Source organism: Phacochoerus africanus, chromosome 5 (genome assembly GCF_016906955.1).
Source record: "Phacochoerus africanus isolate WHEZ1 chromosome 5, ROS_Pafr_v1, whole genome shotgun sequence".
Classification (NCBI taxonomy): Eukaryota; Metazoa; Chordata; class Mammalia; order Artiodactyla; family Suidae; genus Phacochoerus; species Phacochoerus africanus.
Window position 1 is genome coordinate 20,348,845 of NC_062548.1, and position 16,615 is coordinate 20,365,459.

The 16,615-nt window shown below is 52.3% G+C and overlaps 1 protein-coding gene across 3 annotated transcripts in view; it reads right to left on the reverse strand.

Moving 5' to 3' along the window:
* Positions 1-16,615, reverse strand: part of KATNIP (katanin interacting protein) — a 218,146-nt gene that overhangs the window by 139,989 nt on the left and 61,542 nt on the right. For all 3 annotated transcript variants that reach the window (XM_047780241.1, XM_047780240.1, XM_047780239.1), the window contains exons 4-5: positions 7,952-8,121; positions 5,080-5,177 (exon numbers count right to left, since the gene is read on the reverse strand). In XM_047780241.1, the coding sequence (XP_047636197.1) occupies positions 5,080-5,177; positions 7,952-8,121 (268 nt within the window). The remainder of the gene's footprint in view (positions 1-5,079; positions 5,178-7,951; positions 8,122-16,615) is intronic.

The following is a 16,615-nucleotide window of genomic DNA, read 5'->3' on the forward strand; positions in this document are numbered from 1 at the left end:
GTCCACGACCTACACACAGCTCATGGCAACACCGGATCCTTAACCCACTGAGCGAAGCCAGGGATCGAACCAGCAACCTCATGGTTTCTAGTTGGATTCATTTCCGCTGCACCACGACGGCGGGAACTCCCCCATGCACATTCTACCTCGGAGACACTTTCTGCTTAACTCTACTTCTTGGCGGCCAAGGAAGCCAATCCATTCCCTCTTCCTCCTGATACTAATAGCGCGGATGGCCCCTCAAGTCTATTCACTGTCCTGCCTGCAGCCTCCTCGACAAGAAGGTGGGGACCAGTCCCTGCTCAGGGGACAGCACTTGGGCAGGCAGACTTTAGATCATCTGACCTGGCCGCCACCTCTAGTCACAGCCGATGGAGGCCTGAGCTGGCAGCTGGTCTAGGTTGACCAGCAAGCCCGGCCTTGACCCGGGCAACAAAGATGAGCTGAGAGATTCAGAAGGTCTCTCTCTTGTAAAACTTCCACAGAGGGATACGGAGGGAGTGAAAAACTGTGACCAAGAGAAAGCTCAAGTGAGAAGGGAAAGCTGCAAGGAGGAGGGAAGTGCGAGGGTTGGAGCTGGGAGAGAGAAAAAGGCCAATTACGCTCACGGGGGACCCCTGCTTCCCCGCCCCCCCCCATCCCCCGTCTGGTCCTTCTGCATAAACACTGGGGATCTTTGCAAAACAGGAGCTCAACACCTAACCCTCCTGCTGAAAACCCTCCAGGGGACTCTTCACATTCAAAATGAAATCCAAACTACTTTGTTGGGTCTTCTAGGCCCTGTGCCAGCTGGCCCCTCTGACCTCTGGCCCTGACACCCACCCCGACCACCCCATGAGTACCAGGAGAGTGGGTTGCTCACTGCCCTGACCCCACCACCTACAAGTACCCAGTAAATGTCCCTGGCATGAACAAAGGGCTAGATGCATGAAGGAACATGCTAGACTCACGAGCATCCCTGCGTCTGCCCCTCGGCTGATTACAAGGGTCACGGCCACTTCCTGACGGCACCCTCAGCGCCGGGCACTGCTGGGCACGCTCCGCAAACATTGGCTCTCTCATTCAATCATCATTAACTACCTCTTGCGGGGGTACCGTTATCAGCCCTGCTTATGGATGAGGAAAGAGGCATCCAGAGGGTAAGCCGCTTATATCCAGGACCGTCTAGCTAGCAAGTGGTGGAGCTGAGGCTTTGAACCCAGGCTGCTGGGTTCCTGAGTCCGTGCTCTGAACCATTTTTCTGGGCTTGTCTGTCATCTGCTGCCAGTTGCTCCTACCTGAAGAAGCAGACAGTCCCTGCTGATGGACCACCTGTAACACGAACTATATACACACATCCCTTCCCGGCAGCCCTGGGAGTTTTCTGGATGATGAGCCCAAAGCTCCAAGAGGTCCCGTGGCCAGCAATGGGGCACAGAGCTAATACGCTGTTTGTCTGACTCCAAAGTTCAAGGGCCCCCAATGAGCCAGGTGGGGAATGGCCAAGGGGAAAGCCACCGCGCATAAGAGAAACAGTAGCCGGTACCTGATAACAAACTGCAACTGCCACTTGGCCTGGGCTTGGGGGCTCTAAAGGGAGTGGTGGGGACTGCGGCAAACAGGAGCACGGTGTGCCCACTCAAGAGGGAACCGCTACTCAGCTGCCAAGGATGGCTGCCTTATGGGGGTGGGGGCGTCCAGCACAGGGGTCAGAGCTTTCCATCCTTCCAAGGAAGTAGGAACCTAGCTTTTTCAAAACATATATAAAATTGTTTGCATTTAAAGGTTCCCAAGTGACTAGTCCTTTTAAAAAGGTGTCACTCCAGACAACATTCTCTGGGGGGCAAGTTGGGCCACCAGGCTTCACGTTATTAACTTTCACCGTCCACTGGCTGGCCCTCCGTAGGCTGGAGAACAGCTGTCCATTTTCCTCTAGGGTAAGCAGGACCCGTACCTTCACAAGCAGATCTTCCAGGGCAGAGAAATGAGCCTTATCTGATTTAGAGGTTTTGTTTTGTTTTGTTTCGTTTCGTTTTGCTGCTTTATAGGGCCGCACCTGCGGCATATAGAGGTTCCCAGGCTAGGGGTCTAATCAGAGCTATAGCTGCCGGCCTACACCACAGCCACAGCCACACCAGATCCGAGCCGCAGCTGCAACCTACACCACAGCTCACGGCAACGCCAGATCCTTCACCCACTGAGCGAGGCCAGGGATCGAACCCGCAACCTCATGGTTACCAGTCGGATTCATTTCTGCTGCGCCACAATGGGAACTCCTGATTTGGGGTCTTTAACCTCAGAGCTTCGCAGAGTGCCTGGCCCATGGTAATGCATATTCATTAACTTAATGAATGACTTCTTTCATGACATGGTTCCCAGTCCACTCATTGCTTCTGAAGGCAGCCCGGGTTGTCTCTCTTTCCCTCTCTGAGGGTGGTCCCCAAAGGACCGTGTGTGGGTAGAGCACAGTCGATGCCAGGGTGGAAGGTGGGTGGTCCCCTGGCACCCATCCCACTCTCCTCCAAGGGTGCCTCTCTGCTCATTAGAGGCCAGAAAGCCAGATGCTGTGTTTCTCAGCCTTGCTTCCAGCTGGGGCCTGGATGCGTGCAACGTGGCTGCCTCTGGCTGATCAGGTGGCCTCGTGGAAGGCAGGGAAGGTGGAGGTAAGATGGAGAGGAGGGGACATACACTGGCTGTTTCTGGGCTACGCACATGGCAGAGGCCAGGAGTGTTTTCAACCACATCCCGCCCTGGCTGGGTGAGCTGTGGGCAACGCCCTTCACAAAGTGTCACTCTAAGCAGACACAGCGTCACTCAGAGGCCAAGGGTTGAGGCACTGGCTTTCTTTTTTTTTTTTTTTTTTTTTTGGTTTTTAGGGCTGTACCCACGGCCTATGGAGGTTCCCAGGCTAGGGGTCACATCGGAGCTACAGCTGCCGGCCACAGCCACAGCCACAGCAATGCCAGATCCGAGCCTTGTCTACTACCTAGACCACAGCTCATGGCAACGCCCGATCCTTAACCCACTGAGCGAGGCCAGGAATCGAACCCGCATCCTCATGGATCCTAGTTAGGTTTGTTAACTGCTGAGCCAGGAAGGGAACTCCAGAAGAACTGGCTTTCTGATAGCTGGATCACAGTGAAGGTGACACATTCCTGCCTCCTGTGTCTTTTCTGGCGGACCTGTCTGGGAGGCTGGGTGGCAGTCCTGGAGGCCCAGCTCAGAGCCCACCCGGCCCCCCGCCAAGCACTTGTAAGCACCCGATTCCCTGCCTTCCATTCCTTTCTGATTAAAATAGCCTGAGAGGTCTCTATCGTTAGGCACTGCCTGACCCCTGACGGGTTTGGTACAGAAGGACAATTACAGCCTTCGTGGCATCAGGAAGCCAGGAAATTAGCCATGATTAGGCCCTGTGAAGTGTGGGACCACAGGGAGAGACTGAGGCGGGATGCTAATTAATCTTAGGCCAAGTCCTGAAATTGCACAGACTCTGGGGCCAGCTATTAAGTCACAGTCTAAGACGCAAATATGGCTCCAGATAACAGAAGGTGCTCAAAGCAACTCGGAGAACTGTCTGAAGTGAGAAGGGGAGAAAGGCCTCATTAACGGGAAATTAACATTCATTGCTGGGGACCAAAGGAAGCCTCCAGGCTGTGTGCCCTGAAGGCCTTACTCATCAGCACAGCGATAAGGCTGGGGAGTTAGCTGGCAGGAACCCCATTTCATCACAGACCCACAAGCATCTCTACGGAGCAGCAAAGACCAAAGGCTTTGGAGTCACATGCCCAGGGTCCGAACAGCCTACAGGCCTCCCTTAATACCCAGGGGGGGCAGGTTATCACCTCTCTGGGCCTCAATTCCTTGAACGACACGATGAAGATATGTATGTGCCTATGTGGTTATTGCAAAGAAGGCCCCATAAGGCCGACGAAAGTATTTACCGTAGATACGTACGTACAGGGTAAAATGTTACAAGGCGGTACTTCCCAGTCTGGGTGAACACAGGGCGAACAGGCATGTACACGCCGTTGCTTAAGCTTCATCTCAGACCAAGAGAGCCGGAATCTCGGGGGGTGGGGCCTGAGCATCCCTGCAATGGGAATGGGCACTGGGGGTGCCACTGGTCCCTGAGGCTGAGTAAAGGCTTACATGGGCAAGAAGGCCAAGGGGGGAGCAACAGCCGTGGATCTGAGTCCTGATTCTGCCACTTCCGTGTGGTTGACCTTGGAAGGCTCACTTAACTTTTCGGGGAGCTTCCGTGTGCTCAGCATCCTTCAAAGAGGAAGGACGGAGGACGTTATCCTAGAGAGCTGCCGGGAGGGCAAAGGAGAGGAGTCACGTGGGAGCTTAGCCCACACCTGCTATGCAGGTGCTCAAAATAAAACAAGCTTGGAGTTCCCGTCTTGGCGCAGTGGTTAACGAATCTGACTAGGAACCAGGAGGTTGCGGGTTCGATCCCTGCCCTTGCTCAGTGGGTTAAGGATCTGGCTTTGCCATGAGCTGTGGTGTGGGTCGCAGACACGGCTCGGATCCCACATTGCTTGTGGCTCTAGCGTAGGCCGGTGGCTACAGCTCCGATTCGACCCCTAGCCTGGGACCCATGGGAGTGGCTCAAGAAAAGGCAAAAGACAAAAAAAAAAAAAGAAAAAAAGCTCCGGATCAGCAGCATCAGAAGCAACCGGAAGTGGCATCATGGGTCTGTGGGGCCGGGGTTTTGTCTTATTCATTCACTGCATCCACGGCATCTAAGACTACGCCTGGCACGTGACAGGCATTGGACAAAAGTAGTTGTATGACTGTGTCACCACGATGGGGTTGTGCGTCCAACCTGTGATGCTTCCAAGTGGGGACAGGGTGGCCCCATCCAGAAAGGAGGGTGACACCACAGCGAGGGCTGGAGGGTCCCTGGGGCTCCTCGGCTCTCCAGAGGCCAGTGCCACGGGCAGAGAGGGCACCATGGAGGGGCCCGGCCAGACATGCCCCCTGCCCGCAGGGGATTCCAACCGCTCTGATTATATGTCCGCCCTCCCAGGACCCCCGCTCCCTACGCCAAAGCGTGAGCCGGGGCCACCGTCTGGACTCTGCCCAGGATTTCCAAACCTGGTGCCATCCTCGGCGCTGGACTTTGCTGGGTGCCGTCCGTGAATTGCGTCTTAAACCTTCTTCCGCTTCTCGAAAGAGGGTTCTTCGTCCGCAATCTGTACCAGAGAGGAGGGAAGGAGGCCTGGTGAGGCACTGATGACGGGGCCCACAGGCTGGTTGGCTAACTGACTTCGATGACACCTGCTGGGGTGCCCGGAGTCTTGCATGCGAAGCTATTTGCCTTTGCAGCTCTGTGTGCAGCCACCAGACATCAGAAGACAAGCTAAATGCCCAACAAAGAGGGATGGGACTCAGCCATAGCACCTTCCTGCTGGAGAACAGTAGGTATACCAATGGGCAGCTGGGGAGTTCCCATTGTGGCTCAGCGGGTTAAGAACCCGAGAGTGCCCATGAGGACGCAGGTTCTGTCCCTGGCCTGGCTTGGTGGGTTAAGGATCCAGGGTTGCTGCAAGCTGCCGTGTAGGCTGCAGACGTGGCTCAGATCCCACATTGCCGTGTGGCTGTGGCATAGGCCGGCAGCTGCAGCTCCGATTGGACCCCTAGCCTGGGAACTTACGTATGTTGCAGGTGAGGCCGTGAAAAAACAGTAATAATAATGGGCAGCTGGGGAGTTCCCTGGTAGCCTAGCAGTTAAGGATCCAACATTGTCACTGCTGTGGCTTGGGTCACTGCTGTGGCGCAGGTTCAACCCCTGATCAGGGAGCTTCCACACGCCATGGGTGTGGCCAAATACAATAATAATAATAATAATAATAACAATAATAATAATAGACAGCTGAATCGGACGGGTCTATATAGAAAAGGAGCCATCTCTGAGGTCAGCAGCATGCGCCACAGGCCAGCATTAGTATAATAGAGAGGTAAGGGGGTTTGTTGAATGAGTAAGTGAACCACGGGGGGCCCAAGAACAGAGACTCCTGTACTTATCTGCCCCCTTCCTGAAACCTGGACCAGGAAGGGCTTGCTTCCCCTAACGAGGAAAAGGTCAGCCCAGCTCTTCCCCAGTGAAAGTTAAGTGAGTCCATCCCGTTTCCCTCTTTGCCCTGGAGGCTAGGAAACTCATGCTGAAAGACAAGCTGCAATGCTGCAGTGGCTCTCCTGGGGGAAGGTTGGAAGACGTCACTTTCTCCTTCTACCCCCTTGTCATTGTTTTAACTTTTACATGAGTCTTTAATGGCTCAGGATCTCACCATACCTGTGAGGCAATGAACTAGAACACAAATCAAGATTAGTGTGTGCTGGACACTTGACATTTCTTATGTTGCTCCCTCTTCCTGGGAAGTCTGCAAGGTGGGCATAATTATTCCTATCTTACAGAAGAGGAAACTGAGGGTCAGAGAACACCCAAATGCCAGAGGTCTCAAAGCTGGGAAGTGGCAGAACAGGGATCGAATCCGGCTCTGCCTTGTTCCAGATCCCCTCTTTGTACCTCGGCAGCACACTGGCCTCTCAGACAAAGGGACTTCTTTGAAGGACACTCTGACACTCATTAGTTCCATTTTATTTATTTTATTTATTTATTTGCATTTTAGGGCTGCATGTGTGGCATATGGAAGTTCCCAGGCCAGGGGTCGAATTGGCGCTCCAGCTGCCAGCCTATATACCACAGCCACAGTAACACAGGATCCTTAACCCACTGAGAGAGGCCAGGGACCGAACCCATGTCCTCATGGATACTGGTTAGGTTTGTTACTGCTGAGCCACAATGGGAACTCCCCATTAGTCCCATTTTATTTATTTATTTTTTTTTGTCTTTTTAGGGCCACACCCACGGCATATGGAGGTCCCCAGGCTAGGGGTCAAATCGGAGCTATAGCCGCCAGCCTATACCACAGCCACAGCAACTCAGGATCCGAGCCACGTCTGTGACCTACACTGCAGCTCACGGCCACATCAGAGCCTTAACCCACTAATCGAGGCCAGAGATCGAACCCTCAACCTCATGGTTCCTAGTTGGATTCGTTTCTGCTGTGCCACTACGGGAATTCCCCATTAGTCTCATTTTAAAGATTAAAAACCAAGAGCACAGAGAGACAAAATGGCCAAACTGGGACCCCACACCATATGAGCTGCCATTTCATTCATTCAACCACCACGAAATCGCCTTCAGCGCCTCTATGGAACTAGCCACTGGGCCGGGTGCCTTCTACTCACTGCAGATTTTCTCTGCTTTGATCACAGGACACATGAAATCCGCTTAAAGTCTGCAGAGTATGGATTAACTACATTGAGAAATGAACAGTGGGGGAGTGCCCATCGTGGCGCAGCAGAAACAAATCCAACTAGGAACCATGAGGTTGAGGGTTTGATCCCTGGCTTCGCTCACTGGGTTAAGGATCTGGCATTGCCAAAAGCTGTAGTGTAGGTCACAGATGTGGCTCAGATCCGACCCCTAGCCCAGGAACTTTCATACGCCCTAAAAATAAAAGATAAATTTTTAAAAATCTTAAAAAAAATTTTTTTTTTTAAAAGAAGTAAAGGAGTTCCCATTGTGGCTCAGCGGGTTAAGATCCCAGCTAGTATCCATGAAGATGTAGGTTCGATCCCTGGCCTCGCTCAGTGGGTTAAGGATATGGCATTGCTACAAGCTGCCGCCTAGGTCATGGTTCCAGCTCTGATCCTACCCCTAGCCTGGGAACTTCCATATGCCATGGGTATGACGTTTTTTAAAAAGAGAAAACAAAAAGAAGTTTAAAAGGGTTTTTTTTTTTTCCTCTCTCTCTCACTTTCACACGCTCTCCTTCTGGCCACATGAGTAGTTAACTTGCACAGGTGAACTAGCGGATGTGCACAAGCTATGGTTTATGTGACACCTGTGTCCCTCATTCGTCAGCAGATCTGTGGCTGGCCGGACAGGGCCTGTGCTCACCGTGAGTCCCCTCGGTGTGGGAGGCGCTCCTGGAGAAGTCGGGGTGAATGGCTTTCCGAGGTGACGTCCTCAGCTCAGAATTGGCCCCATTGACGTAGACAGAGAAGCCCTGTTCCAGGTGCTCCAGCCTCAACTGCACGGGGTCCTTGGTTTTCAGGTGCTTTAATATCCTGGAAGAGATAATATTTAATATTAATATTTCTGGAAGAGAAATAGCCCTGGCTCCTCATTATACGAGCCCCGGGCACCGCCCACCCCACGCAGGAAGGGACCTGCTGCTCTGACTGCAAAGGGGCTCTAATCAGCAGCCGGGTGGTGGGTGCCCAGCTGCTCATCTCCAAACAGCCCTAAGAGGCCCATTACCCACTCGGAGAAGCAGCGAGGGGGGGAGGCTGTATGGGACCCCGCATGGGGAGGGGGCGGTTCTGCCTTCATTCTCAGGCTCAAACATTCATTAGCAAAACTCGGTACCCATGCTTGCCCCCCCCCCCGGTTGCTGAGACAGAGCAGGCGTGTGTGCACGCTGCCCCCGCACAGCCTGGATTTCCTGGGATGATCCCAATTTCATGCATCCCTACGTGGCATGGATGGCGACACTCTACTCCACGTGGCACCAAAACGTGGGTTTGGGTCTAAGCCTTTGTGAGAGGGAGTTCATGTAACACATCCACACAGCAGAAAACGGCTTCATCAGGCCAGGCGGACTGATTTTATTTTATTTTTTATTTTTTTTTTATTTTTATTTTTTTGCTTCAAGGCATAAATGTCTTCGCAAACACTCACCCTTAATATCCCCAAAGGCATCATTTTATATTCTGATGCAGTTTAAAAATATACCAGGGCAGGCTTTGTTTAAGGTGAATGATGCCATTATCATGCCCTTTGGCCAAAAGGGTCTTGGCTCCAGCACAGCCAATCTCCTGTTGCACTTTTTCTAAACCCCGACCTCACACCTCCGCTTGGTCCTTTCCCCGCCCTGGTGTTCATTGCCTTAAACGGTGTTCAAAGCGTCCTTTGCGGCCCCTCCAGAACCCACCCCTCCCATCTAGCACCAAACCCTTCAGCTCCTTTGCAAACGCCTTTTCGCACCCCTGCACCGACTTGATTTCTTTCTGCACAAGAAGAAATACAACCAACCGACCACCATGGCAACAAACATGCATCCCCTTCAGTGATTAAGTAAGTTCCTCCTAAATTAGCAACATATAAATTTTGTTTAAATAATAGTAATCACAGAAAAGGTATGAAACCAAACTCTGTTCTAAATGCTTTACAGATCATCAATTCTCATAATTCACAGTAGCTATGTTCTATAAAGCTGCCGCAAACACCGAATTAGTGAATACTGAACCACTGTTCCTAGGGGAAAATAAAAGGTTTGGTTTCTTTTTTTTTTCTTTTTTTTGGGGGGGGGGTGTTTAGGGCTGCACCTGCGGTACATGGAGGCTCCCAGGCTAGGGGTCGAATTGGAGCTGCAGCTGCCGGCCTATGCCACAGCCACCGCTACGCAGTATTTGAGCTGCGTCTGCGACCTACACCACAGCTCACGGCAATGCGAGATCCTTAACCCACTGAGCGAGGCCAGGGATCGAACCCTCATCCTCATGGATCCTAGTGGGGTTCGCTACTGCTGAGCCACAATGAGAATTCCAGTGATTTGGTTTCTGGTCACAACGTTTTCATCCGTGGATCACTCTAAAACCTTGATTTATGTATGTTGCTGTTCTTACGCACCTTATTCAAAATCTACTTAATACATTATCCCAGCAGCACTCCAATGCATGCCTGAATGAAGCTTATCCAGCACAGGTATTTCCTCCGTAAGGGACATCATACCCTTCCTAGGCTTAGGAACGTGAGATGGCACTTCAGTGCGATGCCTGGGGACCAATTTAAACAGCAACGTCATCCAAAAAAAAAAGGCAACAAAATGTGAAAAACATGGCACTGAGTAAAATGTGAAAAATGATACTTGACAAGGATAGGAGCTAAAAACACGAGGGCAGAGGGTCCCCTTGTTCTATCTCAGCTGGGAATGGGTATGCCAGGCAACCCAAGTTTTCGGTGCGTGTCTTTGAGTGACTGCAAAAGCACTGCGAGTATTGATTTGGGGGTGACAAGTACATTTTAGTGAGTGGGTAAATTCGCGAATAGAGGAGTTCCCGTCGTGGCGCAGTGGTTAACGAATCCGACTAGGAACCATGAGGTTGCGGGTTCGGTCCCTGCCCTTGCTCAGTGGGTTAACGATCCGGCGTTGCCGTGAGCTGTGGTGTAGGTTGCAGACGCGGCTCGGATCCCGCGTTGCTGTGGCTCTGGCATAGGCCGGTGGCTACAGCTCCGATTCGACCCCTAGCCCGGGAACCTCCATATGCCGTGGGAGCGGCCCAAAGAAATAGCAAAAAAAAAAAAAAAAAAAAAAGACAAAAAAAAATTCGCGAATAGAGAACCCGTGAATAGTAAGGACTGATTGTATTAACATTTTAATCTTTACAACCATCCTACGGGATCATTATTTTAATAACCTCATTTCATAGACAAGGCAATGGAAACACAGAGAGGTTAAGTCATTTGCCCAAGGTCACACAGCTAGTATGGCAGCAGGGCTAGGATGCAAAATGAAGCAATTTGGCTTCAGAGTCTTCGCTACAACAAACACAACTTCTAAAGCTAGGAAGTGGAAACTGGCAAACTTAGACATAGCTGGAAACTCAGAGAACCTTCTCCGAAGTGATGTGAAAATAGAGAAAATGTCCTATGCTTAGTCTCTGCCCAGTAAGCAAATTGTTTCTGATCAGGAACAAAGGTCAGCATTCAGTGGTAACAAAACCATGAAACCAACCCAAACACGAGTCCAACACTAGGGAAGTGGAAGCTGGGATCTCATGCAGTGGTTATAATTACAAAGAGTCTGTTGAAACATGGGGGATTGTCTGTGATCTGTTCAGTTGCGGGGGGGGGGTGTGAAAAAGACAAGCTATGAGAGTTCCCCTTGTGGCACAGTGGAAATGAATCCGACTAGTATCCATGAGGATAGGGGTTCGATCCCTGGCCTTGATTATTGGGTCGGGGATCCGGCATTGCCGTGAGCTGTGGTGTAGGTCTCAGATGCGGCAGCTCCGATCCAGTGTTGCTGTGGCTGTGGCATCGGCCAGCAGCTGTAGCTCCGATTCAACCCCTAGCCTGGGAACCTCCACATGCCATGGGCGTGGCCCTAACAAGCAAAAAAAAAAAAAAAAAGAAAAAAGAAAAAAAAGGTAGGATAAAAACAGTACATATGTGTAAATGCAAAGCTGGAAAAAAGTGTGTTTGTAGACCCAGAGGGGTAGGTGATACATGTGAAAATTAAATCAGTTGTTGAGGTAGGGTGGTGGCATTCAGGGTGATTTCTCTGTTTGCTTTTTAAATGTTTCTTTAGCGGTTGATACATCCATCTTTTCAACAATTGTGGCAGGAACATTTATTACAGACTGCTTATCTCTTGCCAGCCTCGGAAGCCTGGGAGATGCCTGATTGTTGGGCAACAGCATAAAACAGAAGGAAAACACAAGTAACTAAGAGACAATTTCCAAACACGGCACTAGCTGCATTCTCTGGAGCAAACAAGCCGAGGGCGCGGTGGGTACCACGAGTCTCCGGGGAGGGAGGAGGGGGAGCCCAGGCTCTGCTGTGACCCCCCCCTAGGCTCTCGACCTCTTTAACCAATAGAATTTGACCCAAGGGCAGGCAAGAAGTTCAGGCAAGGCTTTACTGGGCTCCCTGCTGCAGCAGCGGGGAGCAAAAACAAGCAACAGTTTCCCCGAGTTGAGGGGGTGGGGGTGAGCTGGGTTCCTTATATGAGGTGAGAGCTGTGCCAGGGGGTGGCTCAGGAAGTTTGCCCACCCCTTTGGGGGGTGTTGTTTTGTGTGCAGGGGGCACACACAGTACCCTGCTTTTGCTCCTGGCCCTTCCGAAGTGACACTTGGTTTTTTTAGTTTTTTGGTATCCTTTTTTTGTTTGTTTGTTTTGCTTTTTAGGGCAGCACCTGCGGCATATGGAAGTTTCCACGCTAGGGGTCGAATCGGAGCTACAGTGGCTGGCCTACACCACAGCCACAGCAATGCAGTATTTGAGCCACGTCTGCGACCTACACCACAGCTCACAGCAATGCCAGATCCTTAACCCACTGAGCAAGGCCAGAGATCGAACCCGCGTCCTCATGGATACTAGTCGGGTTCATTACCACTAAGCCACCATGGGAACTCCAGGTTTTTGGTATCTTGTTGCCCATAATTTGCCCCGAGTGCACATGCATGCAGTTATTTTTTGCCCCTTACAGTTTCTTTGTTTTTTGTTGCTGGAGGAGATGTTTGTCTGGGTGCCAGTCCTGTAACAAAGGGTCCCGGGTCCCAGGTCCCAGCCTATCTCCCTGAGAGGCCCCAAGATGGGCAGCAGGTGGAAAATCGGACCACACAGCCAGGGAGGGCCTGCCTCAGCTTCCTTCTGGAGACCACCCTGTCCCCTGATGCTACCTTAACGGGCATAATAGCATCTCGTTACCCAGGACCCGCAGCTGGCACTCCACGGGAGCCTCTCTTTAAGCAGAGTGGTTTATGAAAATGTGGAGTTATGATAATGATAAATGAGCCGATAATTATTCAGAGTGTGAAAGGAATCACGAAAGGAACTCCCCTCCTGCAGCTGAGCGCATCCGTAATGGGCACGTGGCATCAAGAAAAGTGGGTGCTTTTTTAATGGAGAGCCTACTTTGCATAAAAAGCGGCTCTCAGTGTGGCGGATTCAGAAAAATCAGATTCAGTCCCTGCCCTTTCGGAGATGGGCTCCCGCCCACGTGCTGGCCTGTGGCGCTCTATCCCCTTCCTGGTTCTGTTTGTTTCTTCGCACCAGTGTCCCCCCCCCCACCCTCGCCCCCCCGCCTCACACGACAGTACAGGGTCTCCGTGCCAGTCTGGGATCCCTTCCTGCCCTCTGGAGGTGAGGCCCTGGCTGTGGCGTCCCTGCTGCATGTGAGGGATGGTGAGGAAGCCTCGCAATGCCTATTTTCGGAACTCAAGGTCAGCGGGCGAGGAGGAGAAGGCATGGACGCGCATCCTAATCCGGCCACTGGGAATCAAACCACATCGTGGGTATGATTTCCATTTATCTGTATTGACCTTCAGGGCCACATGAACGGGGAGCTCTTTGGTACAGGCGAGCACGTGCGGGCACCTGTGGGTGTCCCGAGGGAACGGGACCAGGGACATGAGACGCTGGATGGCTGGGTGGGGGCACAAGCAGGGATGCAGGCGGGGGGAGGACTTGGTTGAGTTCAAAGGGCAGGTGGAGCATGTTGCTCATGGGCCTTAGTGCGGCTGGGCTTATGGCTGAACTGCCTTGGTCTCTGAGCGCTGTGGTTGCTGTGTGACAGTGGGCTGGCCACGTGGCTTCTCTGGACTTCAGTTGAAGTCCCTTCGGGGTCAACTGAGGGGTTCTCTAGGCAGGCAAGGACCATCTGGAGGTCAGCTTTGAGAAGGCAGATGTAACATGAAAATGCTGCTGGAGTTCCCATTGTGCTGCCACAGAAACAAATCTGATTAGCATTCCTGAGGATGCAGGTTTGATCCCTGGCCTTGCTCAGTGGGTTAAGGATCCGGCATTGCTGGGAGCTGTGGTAGGTGGCAGGCATGGCTTGGATCTGGCATGACTGTGGCCGTGATGTAGGCTGGCAGCTGTAGCTCCGATTCGACCCCTAGCCTGGGAACCTCCATATGCTGCAGGGTGCAGCCCTAAAAAGACTAAAAAAAAAAAAAATACATAAAATGGCACTGCTGCTGCTGATGGATGGATGGGCTTAGCACAGACCTTCAGGCACCTTGTCCTGCTTAATCCTCCCACCACTGGCCTATGTGATAGCTGAACTTGCCCAAGGTCAGAGAGCCGAGGAAGATTTAAATTCCGGCCCATGAGGCTCCAGAGTCCATCTCTGAGCTGCAGCATTCTGCCGTTTCTTATCCCCTCACCAGGCATCATGCCACAGGGGGCTCCGAGCAAGGAGAGTTCAGAGGAGAAGCAGTGGCTCCTGGAGGGGGAAGGGAGGGCTTCTTGGAGGCGGTGGCCTTGAAGGCCGGAGAGGCGGAGGGCAGTGGTGCAAAGAGCCTGCCATTCCTTCCAGAACCTGCTGGCTCACAGGCTCTGGCATGTGTCCTCTAGAATGTCACCCCCCTACCCTACCCGTGCGGGTGGAGGTGGTGTAGGGAGAAGGATAGAGCCATGTCCTGGGGTCTCTGCCAGTTCCCAGCGTTCGTGACCTGGGCCAAGTCCCTCCGAGCCTGTTTCCTCTTCTGTGAAATGAGACCGAGGACGCCCACAGCTCTCCACGTGGTCATGAGGGCGGAAGGGGATACCAGCTCCAGCTCAAAGACCCACCTGTGTGGGGCGCCCCCAACCCGGCGTGGAGGGGCTGGTTCTGCCCTTCCATCTTTCTGCTTGAATCTCCTCCGGGAGCGGTGGGTTCACCTCTCATATGGGTCTTTTTTCCTGTAAGTTTCCCTCAAACACCATTTTCCAAAAAAAACAAATAATACCTTTGCTGGATTCTTAGATCTCAGAACTGCCACCATTGAGAGTGTATATTACAGCCCCTCTCAGCTGTTAGCTCTTAACCGCGCCTCGTATCTCAGCCCTTTGATGACTGTGGTTGCTTTTTCACGAGTCCCGTTGGGCATGATTACATCTTTCATGAAGCTGAGTGACCAGAATCACTAAGCGTCCTCTGGGTGAGGCTTGTGCGTGAACCGGGGCTGCCGCATCTTCCACATGCCTGTGTCCTCTCCTGCGGCACGTGGTCACTGGCTGCTGCTTCCGGCGCAGTCACAGATGGCCTTGTACTCACCTGCCACTGTCTGGGCAGTTTCTTGAGGGCCAGGGCTGTGCCATGGGCACCTGGTCTTTTCGCCTGTCCAGTAACCCCCATCTTCCACACACAGCCCCTCAAGAGTCCCTACTGTGGCACAACGGATTGGTGCATCTCTGCGGCACCAGGAACTCCAAAAATCACTGAGGGGTTTTGTCTGTTTGTTTTTTAGGGCCGCACCCAGAGCATATGGAGGTTCCCAGACTAGGGGTTGAATAGGAGCTGCAGCTGCCGGCCTGCACCACAGCCACAGCAACGCAGGATCTGAGCGTTGTCTGCAACCTACACCACAGCTCACGGCAATGCCGGATCCTTAACCCACTGAGCGAGCCCAGGGATCAAACCCACATCTTCATGGATACTAGTCAAGTTCTTAACCTGCTAAGCCACAATGGGAAACTCCTCTCCTCTTTATTATTGATGACAAGGTCAAAGGAAACATAAATAAGAGAGTACGATCCAGCTCCACCACTTCCTGGCTATATGACCCTGGGAAAATCCTCACTGTCCTGGGTCTCCACTTCCTTGTCTGTACAATGGGTACAGTAACTATACCAGCCCCATCAGGGAGTGTGTGGAGAAAATGCAATGACGGGGGCGAGATGCTTGGCACACAGCTGGCACTCCAGCAAAGGTGGCTTTTCAGACTGGGTCTGATGACAGCTTGGGGCACTCCCATTCTGCGTATGTCTCCATTTGGAGGTGATTTTTTCTAGCTCTACCTTCTAATTTTTATTTATTTATTTATTTAGTCTTTTTGCCTTTTCTAGGGCTGCTCTCACGGCATATGGAGGTTCCCAGGCTAGGGGTCTAATTGGAGCTATAGTCACTGGCCTATGCCAGAGCCACAGCAACTCAGGATCCGAGCCACATCTGCGATCTACACCACAGCTCACGGCAACGCAGGATCCTCAACCCACTGAGCGAGGCCAGGGATCGAACCTGCAACCTCATGGTTCCTAGTTGGACTCGTTAACCACTGCGCCACGACGGGAACTCCCTAGCTCTACCTTCTAATTTCCAGTCACCAAGCCATCTCCCTCTCGGTGACAACACGTCCCCCAAATTTTATGGCAGCTCCGTTTTGGGATATTTTGAAATTGCCTTTGCGCTGCAACGTGGCCTCAGGATATTCTCAGCTATGCTCTCGGCCAGTGCCTCTTTGATCATGCACGCATTGATCCCTCGATTAGTGAGAGGCAATCTGCTCATAAGAGACCATGTCACTCTCCCCTCAGACAAGTCACATGTACATGATTCAGTGATCGCCCAGGTGTTCGGTGGCACCATCCAGCCTGCCAGAAACTGAATAAAAACATCCTGTTCCTTGGCATCAGGGATGATGAAAACCCACGTTGGTCTAATCAGCACGAGCCTTGGTTTACAGTCACCCCTGGGACGGAAGGAGATGAGCACAGAGCAGCTGGGCACATGGGACGCTGCCTGACATTTCTGGCTGGTCCTGGAGAGATAATTCAGAGCTGATCTCCTGGGAGTGGGACAGGCTTGCTAAGAGGCCTCTGGAAGGCAGGCAGGGATTGTTGCCATAGATACTGGGGGTCAGGGTGAATCTAGCAAAGGGGCAGGGATGCAAAACTCCTAACACTATGGGGCAATAGCAAAGCATAAAATCTTGCCCCATGCAACATAGCACCGGGGCCCAGTTAACAAGCACAGAGAACCCAGCCCAGCAGACCAGGGCTGAACCCACGTTCAGGAGACACCCCCAAACTCTTTGCCTATGAGGCCCCAAGCCCACTCCTGCAACACAAAGG